General features: G+C 37.8%; 1 protein-coding gene across 1 annotated transcript; it reads left to right on the forward strand.

Moving 5' to 3' along the window:
- The first annotated feature begins 4,960 nt into the window (after positions 1 to 4,960).
- On the forward strand, positions 4,961 to 16,334 carry nptx2b (neuronal pentraxin IIb). Its single transcript, XM_017705460.2, has 5 exons — positions 4,961 to 5,765; positions 7,467 to 7,686; positions 11,118 to 11,362; positions 12,182 to 12,361; positions 14,561 to 16,334. The coding sequence occupies exons 1-5, from the start codon at positions 5,346 to 5,348 to the stop codon at positions 14,786 to 14,788; spliced, it is 1,293 nt and encodes a 430-aa protein (XP_017560949.1). The 5' UTR covers positions 4,961 to 5,345; the 3' UTR covers positions 14,789 to 16,334.
- The last annotated feature ends 309 nt before the right edge of the window (positions 16,335 to 16,643 follow it).

Consider the following 16,643-nt stretch of genomic DNA (forward strand, 5'->3'; position numbering starts at 1 on the left):
AATGAATCCCGCTAAACAATAAAAAAAAACCTACAGTTTGAATCTCGCTCTTTGTACATTTCTTTTACTATAATATATAATGATATTTTCGTCATCGAACACTTTCGGGTTCTGCGTTTCAATTCGTGTAAGCGCTGTTTCTGTCATCGGCAATCTTCACGTGCGTGTGCATAGTGCTGAGAACGCAGACTTGGGGGCATACACCGTCAGCAGCGCACCATCTGATCTGTACACCTCCGTGGATAGCTTTCACGTCCTTTGCGTTTTTGGCTTTCCAAAGGAATTTCCCGTCGAATCTTGTTGATCGTCCCAAGCAGAGTTGTGTTGGATTCCAGCAATCTGTTAGCCAGCGATAGAGATGTGAAGTAATTGTCTGTGGCTGCAGTTCTGCTATTTCCCAGGTATGGCTTCATAAGTTTCATAACCACATTCTCGGACCACTCTTTCTCCCCTTGGGACGATCGGGGTCCTTTCCCAGATATGGAATAGCGTTGCACATGTACTTGGTGTTCAAGTCAGAAGCAACTCAAAACTTTATTCCAAATTTGTCAGGCTTTGATGCAATGTATTGTGTGAATGGACAGCGAAACTTGGTAGGAAGCAGCTGCTCGTCGACTGTAAGATGTTGTCCTGGGTTGTAACACAGGTTGCAGTTCTTTACAAATCGTTGCCATATGTCCGAGATTGCAGCAAATTTGTCGCTCTTTGCACGCTCCGCACGGGTGTCCTTGTTGTCAAACCGCAAGTACCGCATAATTTCTTGATAGCGGTCCCGTGGCATTGTCTCCTTGATTGAAGCCACAGCGAACATTATCTATCTATCTATCTATCTATCTATCTATCTATCTATCTATCTATCTATCTATCTATCTATCTATCTATCTATCTAATTCAATTGCACGTAGCAGATGACGTACAGACGACTATTTCACTAATGAGTCCCACTAAATAAAAAAATAAACTACAGTTTGAAGCTACTCTAGACAGAATATACTCAATAAAGGCAATAAGAGGATGAAACAAATACATGTGGTGCTAAACAACATTATTCTGATCAAATCAGATACAAAAAAAAAAAAATCTGATATACAACAAACATTTAGCAGAATATTATATATTTGCAGAGGATATTAGTAGTAGTATTAGACTTTCTGTGTGCACCACAGAGCTGCTGTCTCAGTCCTCCTCTGTGAATTAACATAATAAAGGGTGATGTATGGTCCTGCTAATTGCTGGCAAGAAGGAGGGGTGATGTCCTGAGGATCTTGAAATCTCACGTGTTATGAGTTGGTGAAACCGGCATCTGTCCATGACTGGTTTGTAAACACCTTAATGACATAAGTCATATTAGCAGTCATCATCATGTTTGTCAATGTACAGCCAGGTGGAAGACGAAGAGTTCCCCAGTGTTCTTAGCAGTTTTTTTGGTTTCTTATTATTTGGCTGCCCTGCGATGGACTGGCGACCTGTCCAGGGTGTATCCTGCCTTCCGCCCAATGACCGCTGGGATAAGCTCCAGCACCCCCCTTTAATATTAAAGCTTAAGAGTTCCAGCCTGTAATGCATCATAAATGTAAACAATTGGTTGTGGCCAACTCAGATTTCTACATGTCTACAACACAAATATAGCCATTTTAGTTTTAAGTTAAAACCACCAGTGTATGTGTACTGTTTGTGAAATAGCGCAAAATAGTAAAATATTGGTAAATCCAAAAAAGAAAGTTTTCTTCTGAGACTATTTTGTATCATAACACCCTGTATGTGCATTTCAGCAATGAATAGTAAGAATAAAATAGGCCAAAACCTTCCTGAAAACTTTAATAGAACTATGTCTCAGGCACCAGGCAGCATAATGTAATAACATTGACATTAAACTTTTCAGTTATCTTTTTTAACCAATTAAGTATGCAAACATTCTTTTTTAAAAAGTTCACTTTAAATACTTTGAGTACGCAGTTGTATGTCCATTCATGACATCTTCTTTGAATTCCATTTAAGGCAATCAGTTGCCACAAAATATTAATAGTGGTTAGCTACTCCTGTTTGAGTTTTGTACATCAGTTTTAGTCACTGTAAAGGTTGTAATATGTTGGCTTAATCACACAGAGTGATATGAATAAATGTTTTGAGTGTGTCGTCTTTCAAGAACAAGATCAAGATGAACTTTATTGTCATCCCAGCTACTGTACATAGACGTATACAGTGCAATAAAACAGCATTCATCAGGGCCTCGGTGCAGCATATTTGGCCTGTACTCACAGAATCATGCAAGACGCCAAGACTATGTTCAATACGATTAAACAAGAGTAACAGTGCTGTACAATGCTGACTCTGTCCTGGTTGTGAAAGCCACCAGCATTACACATTTCATGGTTTTCTCTGTACCAACAGACCTAACTCAACTCATCAGCTTAATAAATAACCCAGTCTGAGTCAGGTGGGCTGCATAAGAGCAGTGTTTTTGAGAATTTTCCAATGATCATACTTTTACGTCTGTTAAAGTTGTTCTATTTTTCATTCAGTCTTCAAAGTCCTTGGCTCCTTAGTTCCTCACATTTAGCTTCTTATCTTTTATTCTTATCTCTTATCTTAGCTTCTTAATCGCTTATATATTGGAGTATTCACTCACCCATCCAAATAACTGAATTTAGGTGTTCTAATCATTTACATGACCACAGGTGTATAAAACCAAGCACCTAGGCATGCAGACAGCTTCTACAAACATTTGTGAAAGAATGGGTCGCTCTCAGGAGTTCAGTGAATTCCAGCGTGGTACCGTGATAGGATGCCACCTGCGCAACAAAGTCCAGTTGTGAAATTTCCTCACTACTAAATATTCCACAGTCAACTGTGTGATTGGGAATGACAACAACTGGTCAAAAATTCCCATAACCACACTCCTTAACCTTACGGAAAGCCTTCTCACAAGCTGTTATAGCTGAAAAGGGTGGGCCAATATCATATTAAACCTTATTCATTAACAATGGGATGTCACTCAATTTCATATGGTTGTGAAAGCAGATGAGCGAATACTTTTGGAAACTTCAAATTTAGGGAATTTTTCTCTTTGTGACTTGAGTTCTCATGCGTTAGAATATATTGTTTTTATTAATACATGCCTGAAATTAAACAGGCTGGTTTTGTAGCCATGCCTTTAAGACTGACCCACATCTGTTCTGATTGGCTCCCTTCATACAAAAAGCAGTCCAGGCTGAAACACTCCTTATAACTTAAAGGATATACACTGATCAGGCATAACATTATGACCACCTCCTTGTTTCTACACTCATTGTCCATTTTATCAGCTCCACTTATCACACAGTGCACTTTGTAGTTCTACAGTTACAGACTGTAGTCCATATGTTTCTCTGCATACTTTGTTAGCCCCCTTTTACTCTGTTCCTCATTGGTCAGGACCCCCCATGGGCCCTCATAGAGCAAGTACTATTTGGGTGGTGGATCATTCTCAGCACTGCAGTAACACTGATGTAGTGGTGGTGTGTTAGTGTGTGTTGTGCCTTTCTGAGTGGATCAGGACACTAGCAGTGCTTACTGGAGTTTTTAAACACTGTGTCCACTCACTGTCCACTCTATTAGACACTCCTATCTTGTAGATGTAAAGTCAAAGACCATAGCTATAGTTTGGTTGATCATCCTCTAGTCCTTCATCAGTGGTCACAGGACGCTGCCCGCAGGACGCTGCCCGCAGGAAGCTGCCCGCAGGACGCTGCCCGCAGGACGATGCCCGCAGGATGCTGCCCACAGGATGCTATCGGCTGGATATCTTTGGTTGGTGGACTATTCTCAGCCCAGCAGTGACACTGAGGCATTTAAAAACTCCAGCAGCACTGCTGTGTCTGATCCACTCAGACTAGCGCAACACACACTAACACACCACCACAACGTCAGTGCCACTGCAGTGCTGAGAATGATCCACCACCCAAATAGTACCTGCTCTGTGAGGGTCCATGGGGATCCTGATCACTAAGGAACTGGGTAAAAGGGGGCTAACAATGTATGCAGAGAAACAGATGGACTACAGTCTGTAACTGTAGAACTACAAAGTGCACCTACGTAATAAGTGGAGCTGATAAATGGACAATAAGCATCGAAACAAGGAGGTGGTCATAATGTTATAATGTCGTTTTTAGTGCCAAAAAAACAAACAAAAAACTTAATTCTTTCTTTCAGACTATAGAACTACAGATTTGTATTAAAATACAAATGATCAAATGTCAAAATGCAATGCAGACTGAATCAAACCCAGCCAAAGTAAAACAAACCAGTAAAATAATGTAAGTATAACAGTAATGAATCATTAGTATTATATAATTAGTAATATACTGCTAAACATCATTTGAAAAAAAACTAAACTAAACTAAACTAGTGGGTGGTGCTGTCGCCTCACAGCACGAAGCGCCTGTGTTCGGGTCCCCAGCCTGCATGGGCCCTTTCTGTGTGGAGTTTGCATGTTCTCTTCATGTCAGTTTGGGCTTCTGGTGGTACTAGAGAATTGGAGATGTGTCTGCCCTGTGGTGGACTGGGGTCTTTTCTGCCTCCACCCAAAGAGCTCAGGGATAGACTCCAGCACTCACCACAACCCAGGAGTATAAGCAGCTGAAAGAATGAAAATAAAACAAAAAAATAAAACAGAACAAAACAACTGAGATGTGTTTTACTGAGGTGTATTCTAATGCATTGAATTAAAAAGAATCGCTTTTTGCAGCGTAGTTTCCATAAGCGCACTGCTGTGGACTGTATGGACGGTGGAGTGAATGGTTCGTTTTGAAACTTTAATACTGTTTACATCCCCACATTAAACTTTTAATTCAAGACAGGACGTTCCGATTTTCAGGATATGGGCCCTTTAACTTTCACCCGAGTGTATTTTCAACTTCACCTTTTAATTCAAATGTAGTTTCTGTGCTTTTTCCATCTCTATCGCACACCTGAGGAAGAGCTGAGCTACAGCGCTGCGCTCCCGGATCAGGACTGATCTCCGGCTTAACGGACGGGTGTTTATCGAGTCGCTGTTTAAGGTCCAGTGACGTAAATACTACAGCCAATCAGCACGAGGCGCTAATCAGCGTGTCGCTGTTCTTTCAGCACCGCGGCGCGCGCCACGCTCAGCAAGCTAAAAGGAAAAGTCTCGCCAGCTGGACGCGCTCGTGCGTGAATGAACCCAAGACTCCGGCGGCTTACTGGACGAAGTAGTTTGAGTAAGCTGAGCAGAAAGCTCTTAACGAGGCCCTCTTCTTCGGTTATGGTCGTCTAGATCGCCGTAGCTCCACTCGCGTGAGTTTAAGTTGAACTTTTTCGCGAAGAAAGACTTTTTTTCTCTGAAAATGAATCTCGCCGTCGTCTTGACGGGCATCTTCACGCTCGCACGTGTGCAAGCCGTCCACGGACAAGGAGACAAGGGAACCCGTTTTCTCTGCACGGCTGTCTCCATTGACAAGGACACAAACTGCCCGGTACCACCCGCGTCCGTCCAGAGCACTTCGGCTCAGGAAGAGGAGCTGAGGAACACGGTCATGCAGCTTAGAGAAACCATCCTGCAGCAAAAGGAGACGATTGTAAACCAGCTGGGAACCATCAAGGAGCTGACTTACAAACTGTCCCGGTGTGAATCTGCCTCTGATGACTCCGGGTCGTGGAAGAGCAGTAAAGATACGATGGACGACGTGCCACGAGATCCAAATGAAACCGTAGACGCCCTCGGGAAGACCATGCAGAGCCTGAAGGACCGCCTACAGAATCTGGAGGTATGCAGAACTGACAGAACCTCTCCTCTCCTGATGTTTACTACGAGTTTAGATAGTCGGTTATTACTGTCCAATATATCAACCGTCCAGTAACTGACAGACACAGAGACATCGACAATCAGACAGACAGACAGACAGACTGATTATGATAGATAGATAGATAGATGGATAGACAGACAGACTCTCAATGGGAAATCTGGGGATATAAGCCCAGTAATGTAACCATATCCAGCAGAGCTGACACAATATCACGTTCTCTTTTCCGATACCAATATCTACAGGGATATGCAAAATTTTTGGCACCCAAACTTTCAAAGTGAGAATAAGGTAACACATCCACTACAGAGAACACACTTCTGCACCTTTTAATCAGTTACTGTTTCTTTGAATTTTACATCTTGGAAAAAAAAATAAAACAAAGGTTAAATTCAGCAAATAAAAATGAGCAGAAAACACCTTAATTAACTGTAAGTATTGACTGTAGAGTTCTCACTTAGAAAATCAACACAACTTTATTTAATCTGGGAATTCAAACTTTTGCATATGACTAACTTGAAAAGGTGATAATCGGCTGATACTAATATGGTAGCATTTAAGCAAGTAACTTGTAGTTGAATAGCTTCATTTAAGATGTTCATATAAAAGCAGACTATCATTCTGTAATTATACTGTCAGAAAAAGTTTACTGTGCAGCTAAATTTTTCATTCGAGACAGGGAGTGTGAAGTGTTATTAATATTTATGAATGCAAATCTTTAATATTCAGTAATCCAATGATTATCCAGTAATAATACAGGAGCCCACACTTGTAAACATGATTCACTGATCCCACAAAACATGTTTATCTTGATCTTAGCTTTTGTCATAGATTTACATTTGTGCTGCAAACGATGTTTACTATGTTTGAGTGCTTTGAGTTTGGATAATTAAGCAGAGGCGTTGGGGATTTGCAGGGATTATCCCGCCTGTTAGTCTATCTATATCCCTTACCCTTCTGGCAAAGTCACTTACGCCAACCTAATTAGTGAACAAAGTGTCTCATGCCAATTAAATGTCAGTCCACCTCTGCAGTACACAACTCGGAAATGCTAAGCTATATAAAAGATGAAAAGATATCATGTTAGTCTTTACTAACATGATCAGATTCCGGATCAGATTATCCTCATTAGTCTTGGCAAATCCTTTTTCATTTGGATCTTACTTTCCAGTTTTGATCATGAGGCTTACATTAAAACCTTTACAAGTAGATTTGCACTTGTATTCACATGTATTGAAGAATCATTGTACTGTCATACTATTGTATTGTTGTGATTCGTTTCATAAAGCCGCACTGTTTTGCGTGAAACATCCCCAAACAAAACTCTCACATTAAGGTTGTCGTATACAAAAATGATGTTGTCTTAACTTCATGTTTGTTTGTATGTTTGATTGATTTCTAAAGTCAGAACTTTACTCTCTTTCAATCTGCATCATTGCTTCATCTATGAAATAATGTATTTTGGGTGCATTATTAGTCTTTATCGCTCTTAAAAGAAATTTCCCTGAATGGTCTGGAAATATAGTTTCAGGAAAAAAATATTTAATCGCTATGAACTTATGAAAGGTTCTTCACACTTGCCCATCGTATTTCCAAAAGTTCTTTATGGAACCAAATGTGGTTCTCCTGTTTCTGTAGTATATTGACTTTTTTTCCTTCCAACAGCAACAGCAGATGCGAGCCAATCTCTCTGGTGCTTCATTTCCCAATGAGCTGAGAGACCTGCTACAGCGCAGGCTGGGTGACCTGGAGAGCCAGTTGCTGAAGAAAGTCAATGAACTGGAGGAAGAAAAATCACAGCTGTATAACGAGACGGCTGCCCATCGCCAGCGCACTGAGAACACCCTCAACTCCCTCATGAACAGGATTTCTGACCTGGAAAAAGGTATTCACATCCATTCATATATAGCCCTATGCAAAGGTTTGAAAAGTTTGAAAGTTTTGTTGATTTTCAAAGCTCATCTACAGGGAACAGATTTAAATATGGGGTTTTTCTGCAAAATGTAGTTCACATTTTTTTCGCTGACTTTTAACATATTGAAAAAAAAAATATACATACCATAACTTTTGCACAGGCCACATTTTATGTTTTTAGCCTCTAATATGTTCAATTTAGCAAGTACAGTAATTGTGCTTTAGACTGTACAGAAGTGTATTCTCTGTAGAGGATGTGTTAAATTATTTTCACTTGAAAAATCAACAAAACATGTAATTCAGGGGTGCTCAAACCTGTCTGATATATATCTGTCTGATGTATTGTCTCCATTAACCCCTTATTCACCACAAAGTTTTATATATTTAATAGCAGCACATCTTGTGATAAATTATATCACATTACACTTTATTATTTTGCTGTATAGCATATAGTGGATTTCGTCAGTACTTAAAGAAACTGAACAACATGTACAAAATTATTGTATTGTATATGTATTATTACAAAGAGTAATTAGGCTTGTTTTAATGGATTTAGTGCAGAGCAGTATGTTAAACATTGAATAAAAATCATTGTATTCATAGTTTGTTTTTTAAATATGTCACTACTTGTTCTTTATTGTTCATTCTAATTATCAAACAAAATATTATGATGCATACTGTGTATTGAGAAAATGTCTTGTAGTATTGTGATAATTTATTTTTCCCATATCACTCAGCCCTAGTATGATTATACTGACCACATGGTCACTTTACCTTACAGTAGTTGGAAGTAGTGTTTTTGAGAACTGAAAATATTAAAATATACACTGTTTCCTAGGTCAATTTACTATATAGGTGCACTTTGTAGTTCTACAATTACAGACCTCTTCACCCTACTCTGTAGTGGCCAGGGCCTCCATAGGACCACCACACAACAGGTTACTGCCACGTCACTGCAGAGCTGAGAATTATCCACCACCTGAATAATATCTGCTCTGTGGTGGTTCTGTGGGGTTCCTGATGATTGAAGAACAGGGTAAAATGGGTTTAACAAAGTGTACAAAGAAACGAATGGGCTACAGTCTGTAAAGTGTAGGTGAAGCTGCTAAAATGGACAAAGAATTTAGATACAATGAGGTGTAGTTAATGAAGTAGCTAGTCAGTGTTTACTCACTGTAACATTTTGGGTTTAAAACATTTTTGTAGCACATGCTACAGTTTTTACTTGAGCTTATAGCCTAATTGAGAACACTACAGTACTTCAAGACATTTTCACGATGATATGCGCTATGATATTTCATTTTTTTGAGAACAGACAACACAAACCAGTAGTGCCACATATGATCAAAATTATGAATGCAAATAAGTGCAGTTTTTCTGTGCTCTCTGAAAGGCATCTTGGTCCTTATTCATCACGTTGTGCACAGTCAAATGCAAATTTTACCTACAGGTTTTTTTATTAATCTTTGGCGGATCTGTCCAGTCAAACTCATATCCGCAGTCAGACCCAACTGGGGTGGTGTGTGTAAATTTGAGTGTAATAGTTTAACAATCTGAAATAAAATGTTAACATAAAACTAAAACTATTAACAATTTCATCTATAGTACCAACAATAAGAATAAAAGCAGAAAATAACAATAATACTAAGCACTGGTACACATGGCAATCCAGCACACCAGTGGATGTTAATTATTTTATGTGCACTTTTGTATAAGCAAATGCTGCAACAGGCTCTTCTTGAAGACATTTCATGCTGTGCTTTTGTTTTATATGACTGACACAACCTACAAAATAAAAACTACAAAACACAGCGAGTACAGAAGCATCTTAAATATTTAAATATATCATTAAAAAAAATCACACTATCATTAAAAAATCACACTACACCATCATTCTACTGTCTTAAAAAATGAAGATGTTTTTATTTCATTTCATTTTATTCTTTTGAATCATCATAATTTTAGAACTATTAAGTTTATGAGCCACTGAATGCTGTTGGTTTGTTGGCTTTCTACCAAAAAATCAGGTGTTATTCATGTAAATGACATGTAAATGAGGTACTGTAAGCTGATGCAGTCAAACTGATCCTCATTAGTGCTCAAATCTTTTCCACGTCATACAAAAGTTTCACAAATCAGATAGAGAATAGTTTGTGTGCTCCTTTTTAATACAACTCTGAGAAACGAGGGCCAGGTAAAGTGACATAATTTATTAGACAATGATAAACACTGGCTGTGTCTGAAATGTATCAAATGCTGCTTACTCAGAGAGGATTCTGAGGCAAAAAGGAACACAGTCTCCAAATGTATAAAATGATACCTGCTGTTAGGTGCTGGGTGACCAGCTAAACCAGACCAGCCTGAACCAGCTTACACCAGGGATTAGACCGCAATTTCCCTCCGGGATCAATAAAGTTCTATCTATCTACCAGCTTAGGCCAGGATGGAATTCAAAGAAGGCATAGGTAGCCTAGCCAGTGAAACCTCAGTGCTTTTTTAAACGTGGTTATAAAAAGTTCAGTATGCTAGCTTTAAAGACTTGGCAAAGTTGTGACATACTAATGCCTTGCAGATAACCTTCATCCCAATGGTCTCTTTTAAGGCATTGATTTATGAGACAGCATAGGCAGCAAGGCTTTGAGACAGCTACGTTCAGTTTTTGCATATTGTGATATTGTCAGCCCCTACTCAAATGCCATGTGATTGTTTTTGAAAATAAGTGCTATCTTTTTTAATACTGACATGTTTAAAACCTAAATACCATGTTATAGAATAGTTTTGACTGAAAATATTTTGATGACAGAATACAGGAAAGCAAAAATGGTCTTTTAAATGGTATGCTATGGTGAATCATGTTTAATATGACCAAAATATGTTGTTGATGTTTATTGTTGATGTTTATTCAGTGTTATAACCATGCCTAACTCAAATTTAGTTCAAAAAGGTACAAATATTTAGTCACAGTATAGTTTTTAAACTGAATTTACAGTGTTTGAAATAATGTTCGGGTATTCTTTTTCTGTAATTCACAACATAACACTGTTGTATAAATATATTAAATATATTATATTTATATTTATTTTTCTGCTAAATACATGTTTCTTAATTTTTCTGGTGCTGAAAAATAAAGTTGTATTTAATGGCTGTTTGGCCAGGAGCTTACATCAATAAAATAATGATCTTTTGCACTTTTGCACAGTACTGTATGTATCACTGTAAGTAACACTCATATGATACACAGCTGTAACATTATTTATGTTGAATGTTCTTTTGCTTAAGTAGTGATGGAAGTTGGTACTACATGGCACTGAAACAGTTAAAGCCTTACTCCTCATTGTTCCTGAAAAAAAAACTGCTTCACTCCAGAGCTGATCTATTACTAATTCACACCCTTGTGTGCAGGTAATACAGGCTTCAGATCCCCTGAGGATTTCAAACTCTCCTTACCTCTACGCACAAACTACCTTTTTGGAAGAGTGAAGAAGAGCCTGCCAGAAATGTACGCCTTCACTGTGTGCATGTGGATCAAGTCCAGTGCCAGCCCTGGCATCGGGACCCCTTTCTCCTATGGGGTACCTGGGCAGGCCAATGAGATTGTGCTGATTGAATGGGGAAACAATCCCATGGAGCTGCTCATCAATGACAAAGTAAGCAGAACTGTTTTAAGTCTATTTCTATGACAGCTTTCCTATTAGTGATAACCTCATATTTATGAAACCTCATATCTCTGAAATAGTAACTTCATAGTGGAAGGAAAAATCTTATTAACTTTAATGTATGTGATGTCATAAGAAGTAATACCTTTTCTATTGGCCCATTCATCATAAAATGTTTACACAGTTTAAAGGGCAGCTGGCATTTTCAAATGCTGCAAAAACTCTGTAGCACAGCATTGCATCCTTCAGCCTCATAAGTTTGACGGCGTTTAAGATTTTGTGTTCTTTCTGCGTTTTTGTCCATCAGAGCTCTCTCACTACGTCATCAACCATGCATTGCACAAGTATATCATACAGCCACTGGGAATCCATTGCCTCCCACGGCTATAAAGAAATGCACAGATGTAGGAGCTAATAAATACAGGCATGATATTTGTCTTTCTTTTGAATCAGCCAGTTTGTACAGGAAAAAAAATGTTTAAACAGCCTCTCTGTTATGTATCTGTCCAAAACTGCTTGTAGTTTTTCAAAAGTTGTTTCCAGCCTCAAAATACATCATCTGAAAGGAGCTGTTATAGTTATTAAACTGGAAAATCTCACTCTCAAGATTATTGAAGCACCACTATATGAGGAAAAAAGGCATATTTGCTACATGTATAACAGTGGCTACGATTTTCATTTTGTCCAGAGATTCTCTTTAAGGCACAAAACGAAACCATTTTCCAGCGACTAAACATCTCAAAATGTTCTCCAGCTCCAAGGCTGATACTGACAAAAGTATTCACTATCTCACTCTTTTATTTCATATAGGTGGCACAGTTGCCTCTGTCTTTGAGTGATGGGAGATGGCACCACATCTGCATCACTTGGACCACCAGAGATGGGCTGTGGGAGGCTTATCAGGATGGTCAGCGGCTAGGCTCAGGGGAGAACCTGGCCCCATGGCACCCTATCAAACCTGATGGAGTCCTAATTCTAGGACAGGAACAGGTGAGAATAGCAGCAACACTGTTGCAAGTGATACTTGAGAAATAGGGGTGCACTGTTTAAAATAAAGGTTCATGAATGATTCTTGGCTTGGATATATAGTTCTAGAAAAACAAATAGAATATTTAAAATAGAACATGTAGAGGATGTGGAGGTTCTTCTGCCTTTTAAAGCGTTCCCTAGGCTCACACAGTCCATTGAAAAACCTAAGTGGTGCAATAGGGAACCAAAAGTGGTACCATGCCAAAGAACCATTTTTTTGCACCTTTGTTTTAATAGTATGAAACTGAAGGTACAAAAAGTGTTCGTTTATAGCTTTCCGCTAGTCATTATTATAATTATATATTGAATGTATGGCTTGTAATAACATATAAAAAGGACATCCTATAGCATTTAGTGTCTAATATTGATTATTGTATGTACACTACTGTAGAAAAGGCATTTTCCCACCATACATAATAACCCTGAATCATTGTCCCTGCTCCTAAAAAAAATTAAGTTACACAATTTTCCCCTTACTAAACATAGACAGTCAAGACATGTTAAGCATTCGAAGTTTGGCATCTTTAGTTAGTTAGTTTAACTAACTTTAGTTAGTAGCTAACAACTAATGGCTTAAACAATTAATTCTCAACAATTAATTCTAATATAGACTTGCTTATGTGATTTCTGTATGGCACTGTTATTTATAAAATTGAACAAAAGTACAACCCCAATTCCAAAATAGTTGGGACGCTGTGTAAAATAAATGTAAATATAAACAGAATGCAATGATTTGCAAATCTCATGGACCCATATTTTATTCACAATAGAACATGGAACACATATAGATGTTGAAAGTAAAACCTTTTACCATTTCATAAAAAACATTAACTCATTTAGAAATTGATGGCAGTAATGTATCTCAAAAAAGTTGGGATGCATGTTTATCCCTGTATTTCATGGCCTTTTTTTTGGGGTCTCCTTTGTTTTTGTTTTTTTCATTTTATAATGCACCAAATGTTTTTAGTGGGTGACAGGTCTGGACTGCAGGCAGGTCTGTTTAGCATCCTAACATTTTTATTATACAGCCATGCTGTTGTAATAGGTGCAGAATGTGGTTTTACACTGTTTTGCTGAAATAAGCAGGGCCTATCCTGAAAAAAACGTCTGTTTTTAGACAGTTTTTTACAGATTGGTGAACCTCTGCCCAACTTTGCTTCAGAGAGATTCTGCCTCTCAAAACTTCTCTTTTTATATCCAGTCATGTGAGTTAGTTGCAAATTGCTCCTCCAGCTGTTTTTTTATTAGTACCACTTGCTTTTCCAACTTTTTTAAGATGTGTTGCTGCCATTAAGTTCTAAATGAGTTAATGTTTGAAATATAAAATGTCTCACTTTCAACATCTGAAATGTGTTCTGTGTTCTATTGTGAATAAAATATGGGTCTATGAGATTTGCAAATCATTGCATTCTGTTTTTATTTACATTTATTTACATTTTACACAGCACCACAACTTTTTTGGAAGTGTGGTTGTACATTGTACTGCTAAAAACAGTAGTAGTAGGCTTGAGGCCTGAAACCTGAATTTGTCTGTGTTTTTGTAGAGTTTCATAGATACAGAAACTACATGAGAAAGTGTATTAGATTACTTTACATCTCAACACAGTTTGAGGCAAATGTGTGATGCTAACTTTACAGCTAAACCTTTACTTGTTAGCTACATCATCTTTATAGTTCCAGTGCTAAACAAAAGAACAAAACAGTACAGCTAAAAACAGTAGTAGCTAAAAGCTGAATTTGCATCTGTATTTTTTTGCATTTTATAGATATAGTATGTCTTAAAGTAAGCCTAATTGAAATTACCTACATTTTGACAAAGACAAGTAACCTCAGGCAACAAACTTGTCTTGGCTGATTAACGTGTATTTTTATTGATTTGATTTTGGTCTAAATGTTGCTTTATTAATTGTCCACTTAATTAGAAAGTTAAACTTGTCTTAGTTTTAACATAAATTACACATTTCAATCCATAGGATGTGGAAGGAAATGAAAAACTAATTCAAAGAATGAAAATGCATATTTGTAGCATTGTGCTAGCAGTTTTCCTCAATAGACAGCATGTCACTGTAGCATAAGTGTGGGGCCACACATCTCTTAAGAGTGAATAAAAGAAGCTATCGTTGTTGTTTTAACGAGGCCTGTCGTTTATGGCCTCAACAGGATGTGGTCGGGGGGCGCTTTGATGCCACCCAGGCCTTCGTTGGAGAACTGAGTCATTTCAACATCTGGGACCGGGTCCTACGGCCCATAGACATAAGCAACATGGCCAACTGCTCTGCCTACATGCCTGGCAATGTGGTGGCCTGGGCTGACGGCGATGTGGAGGTGTTTGGCGGGGCCTCTAAGTGGCCACTAGAGTTGTGTGAAGACAGGCTCTTTGACAATTAAAGGGTTTTGGAAAATTAAAAAAAGAAACATTTGTCCTTCAGAGAGACATTGTGTTCTGTGTCTCTGTCCATGTGCTTTGTAGTGACGACCAAGTTTTGCATATTCTTTGTTAGCTTGAATATCAAACAAATCCACCCCATAAAGCAATTTGGAAAGTTCTCTGTGGCTCTCTCTGTCTCTGTCTCTTTCTCTCTCTCTCTTTCATTCTAAAGCTGTGGATCTGACTGTTGAAAACATGCTTGCTGCTCTTGTTGGCCAGAGGCTGGCAGATTAGCGTTGAATGTTCTCACCTTCATTTGTATCCCCTGGGCTTTCGATCATCACCTGCTGTCCTTCACTGTTGAATTAAGAGAGATACTCTTAATACTTCACATTTATCAGCTCATAACATGGTAAAACAAACTTTTTATTGTTTTCTGCTTTTTAAATAGGAGCTTAATGTATATAAGCACTGTTAAAATTTCATAACATACCAATAACTCCATTGACCATATCGTTCATATAGTTCAAATATTAAGCTGCTATTTTTGTGATGTCACAAAAACCAATATATTTATGTATATCCACCTATTAAGCCTACAGCAGTTTAGCCCTGCACATTCATGCAGGTTCAGCTCAGATTGCTTTTTTAATAAGGCACGATAAAAAGCAGACAATCAACACAGAGGTCATTTACATACGTTAGTCTTAAAGGCACAGTAAAAAAACTGCTTGTTAAATTTTAAAGTATAAAGAGATATTTGGAAATGGTCATGTAACTATTCACAAATGAAGTGTCACAAATGTCTTAAGTGAACTGCAAGTAAAAAAAAAAAAGTATAAATCTAAAATACAAGAAGAATGTAGGATATAGGCCCCTTAATTTCAATTACAGCAGTAGAAAATGGCATCATTGTGTTACAGAACAAAACGTTACTTGCTAACCTTTGGTATAATATCCATTAATATGTAATTGCCATGGTTTTTATTAAAATACCCAAATTAGTAGGTCTATTTATTGTTTCTTTCTTTGTTTGTTCACTGACTAATGGATAAATAAATGAAAGTAAAATTAATTAAATGCATAATCTAGGGCACCTATTGTTCTGACCAGATAACCACACGATTCACTGATTCATGAATGTGTTATTTTAAAAGCCAATTGCTTTTGTTCAGTAATTGAAACACCCAAAATTGTCTAGCAACAAAGTACTTAACCAAATCCACACTCTATATTTGCATCATCTGATTTAATTGCATATGTATTTTGTCATATTTTTGTACTTTTTTGAGACAGCAGCACATTGTAACTTAAATAATTATAAATGGAAACTTATACTGTGTTTTTTGTTTGTTTGCTTGTTTTTCTCTGGTGTATTATGTTCAGTTTTGGTTTTGTAGTTTTGTGTTATAAGATTAATGAAATGTTTTGAGTTGTATGAAAGGCCTTTTATTGTAAAGTCAAGTGCCAATCGTTTTGAGGTTTTGCTTAAATTGCTGACTTGCTGTTTGCCAATGAGAGAAAGAATCAACATTTCAGAAAAATAAAATGGCTTTAAAACTTTCACTTCATTGTTTATTTGTAAAATTAGCTTACAAGTTTCTGTAACCAGCTTAAGCAGTAAACAGTAGTACTAGTTGCATTAAGATTTAGCATTTTCTTTTTTGGGGGAACTTATTGTTTATCAACAGTTTTTCAAGGTTGGCTGGCCTTATTTTAGAAATAGCTGTGCCATGTGAACTCCAGATTTGCCCTACAAGGAGAGTATAATGTGCTACAAAGACATAGATTGCTTGAGGTAATCACTCTAGCTGTGACGGACAAGGTGGCATCACGGGAATTAGCTGGACTTAAGGCGATAAGAGACCCAAAGCC

Source organism: Pygocentrus nattereri, chromosome 13 (assembly GCF_015220715.1).
Source record: "Pygocentrus nattereri isolate fPygNat1 chromosome 13, fPygNat1.pri, whole genome shotgun sequence".
Classification (NCBI taxonomy): Eukaryota; Metazoa; Chordata; class Actinopteri; order Characiformes; family Serrasalmidae; genus Pygocentrus; species Pygocentrus nattereri.

Coding starts and splice junctions, on each gene's coding strand:
- nptx2b (XM_017705460.2), top strand. CDS start 5,346: ATGAATCTCGCCGTCGTCTTGACGGGCATCTTCACGCTCGCACGTGTG. Junction 5,766..7,466: donor ACCGCCTACAGAATCTGGAG/GTATGCAGAACT, acceptor TCCTTCCAACAG/CAACAGCAGATGCGAGCCAA. Junction 11,363..12,181: donor AGCTGCTCATCAATGACAAA/GTAAGCAGAACT, acceptor TATTTCATATAG/GTGGCACAGTTGCCTCTGTC.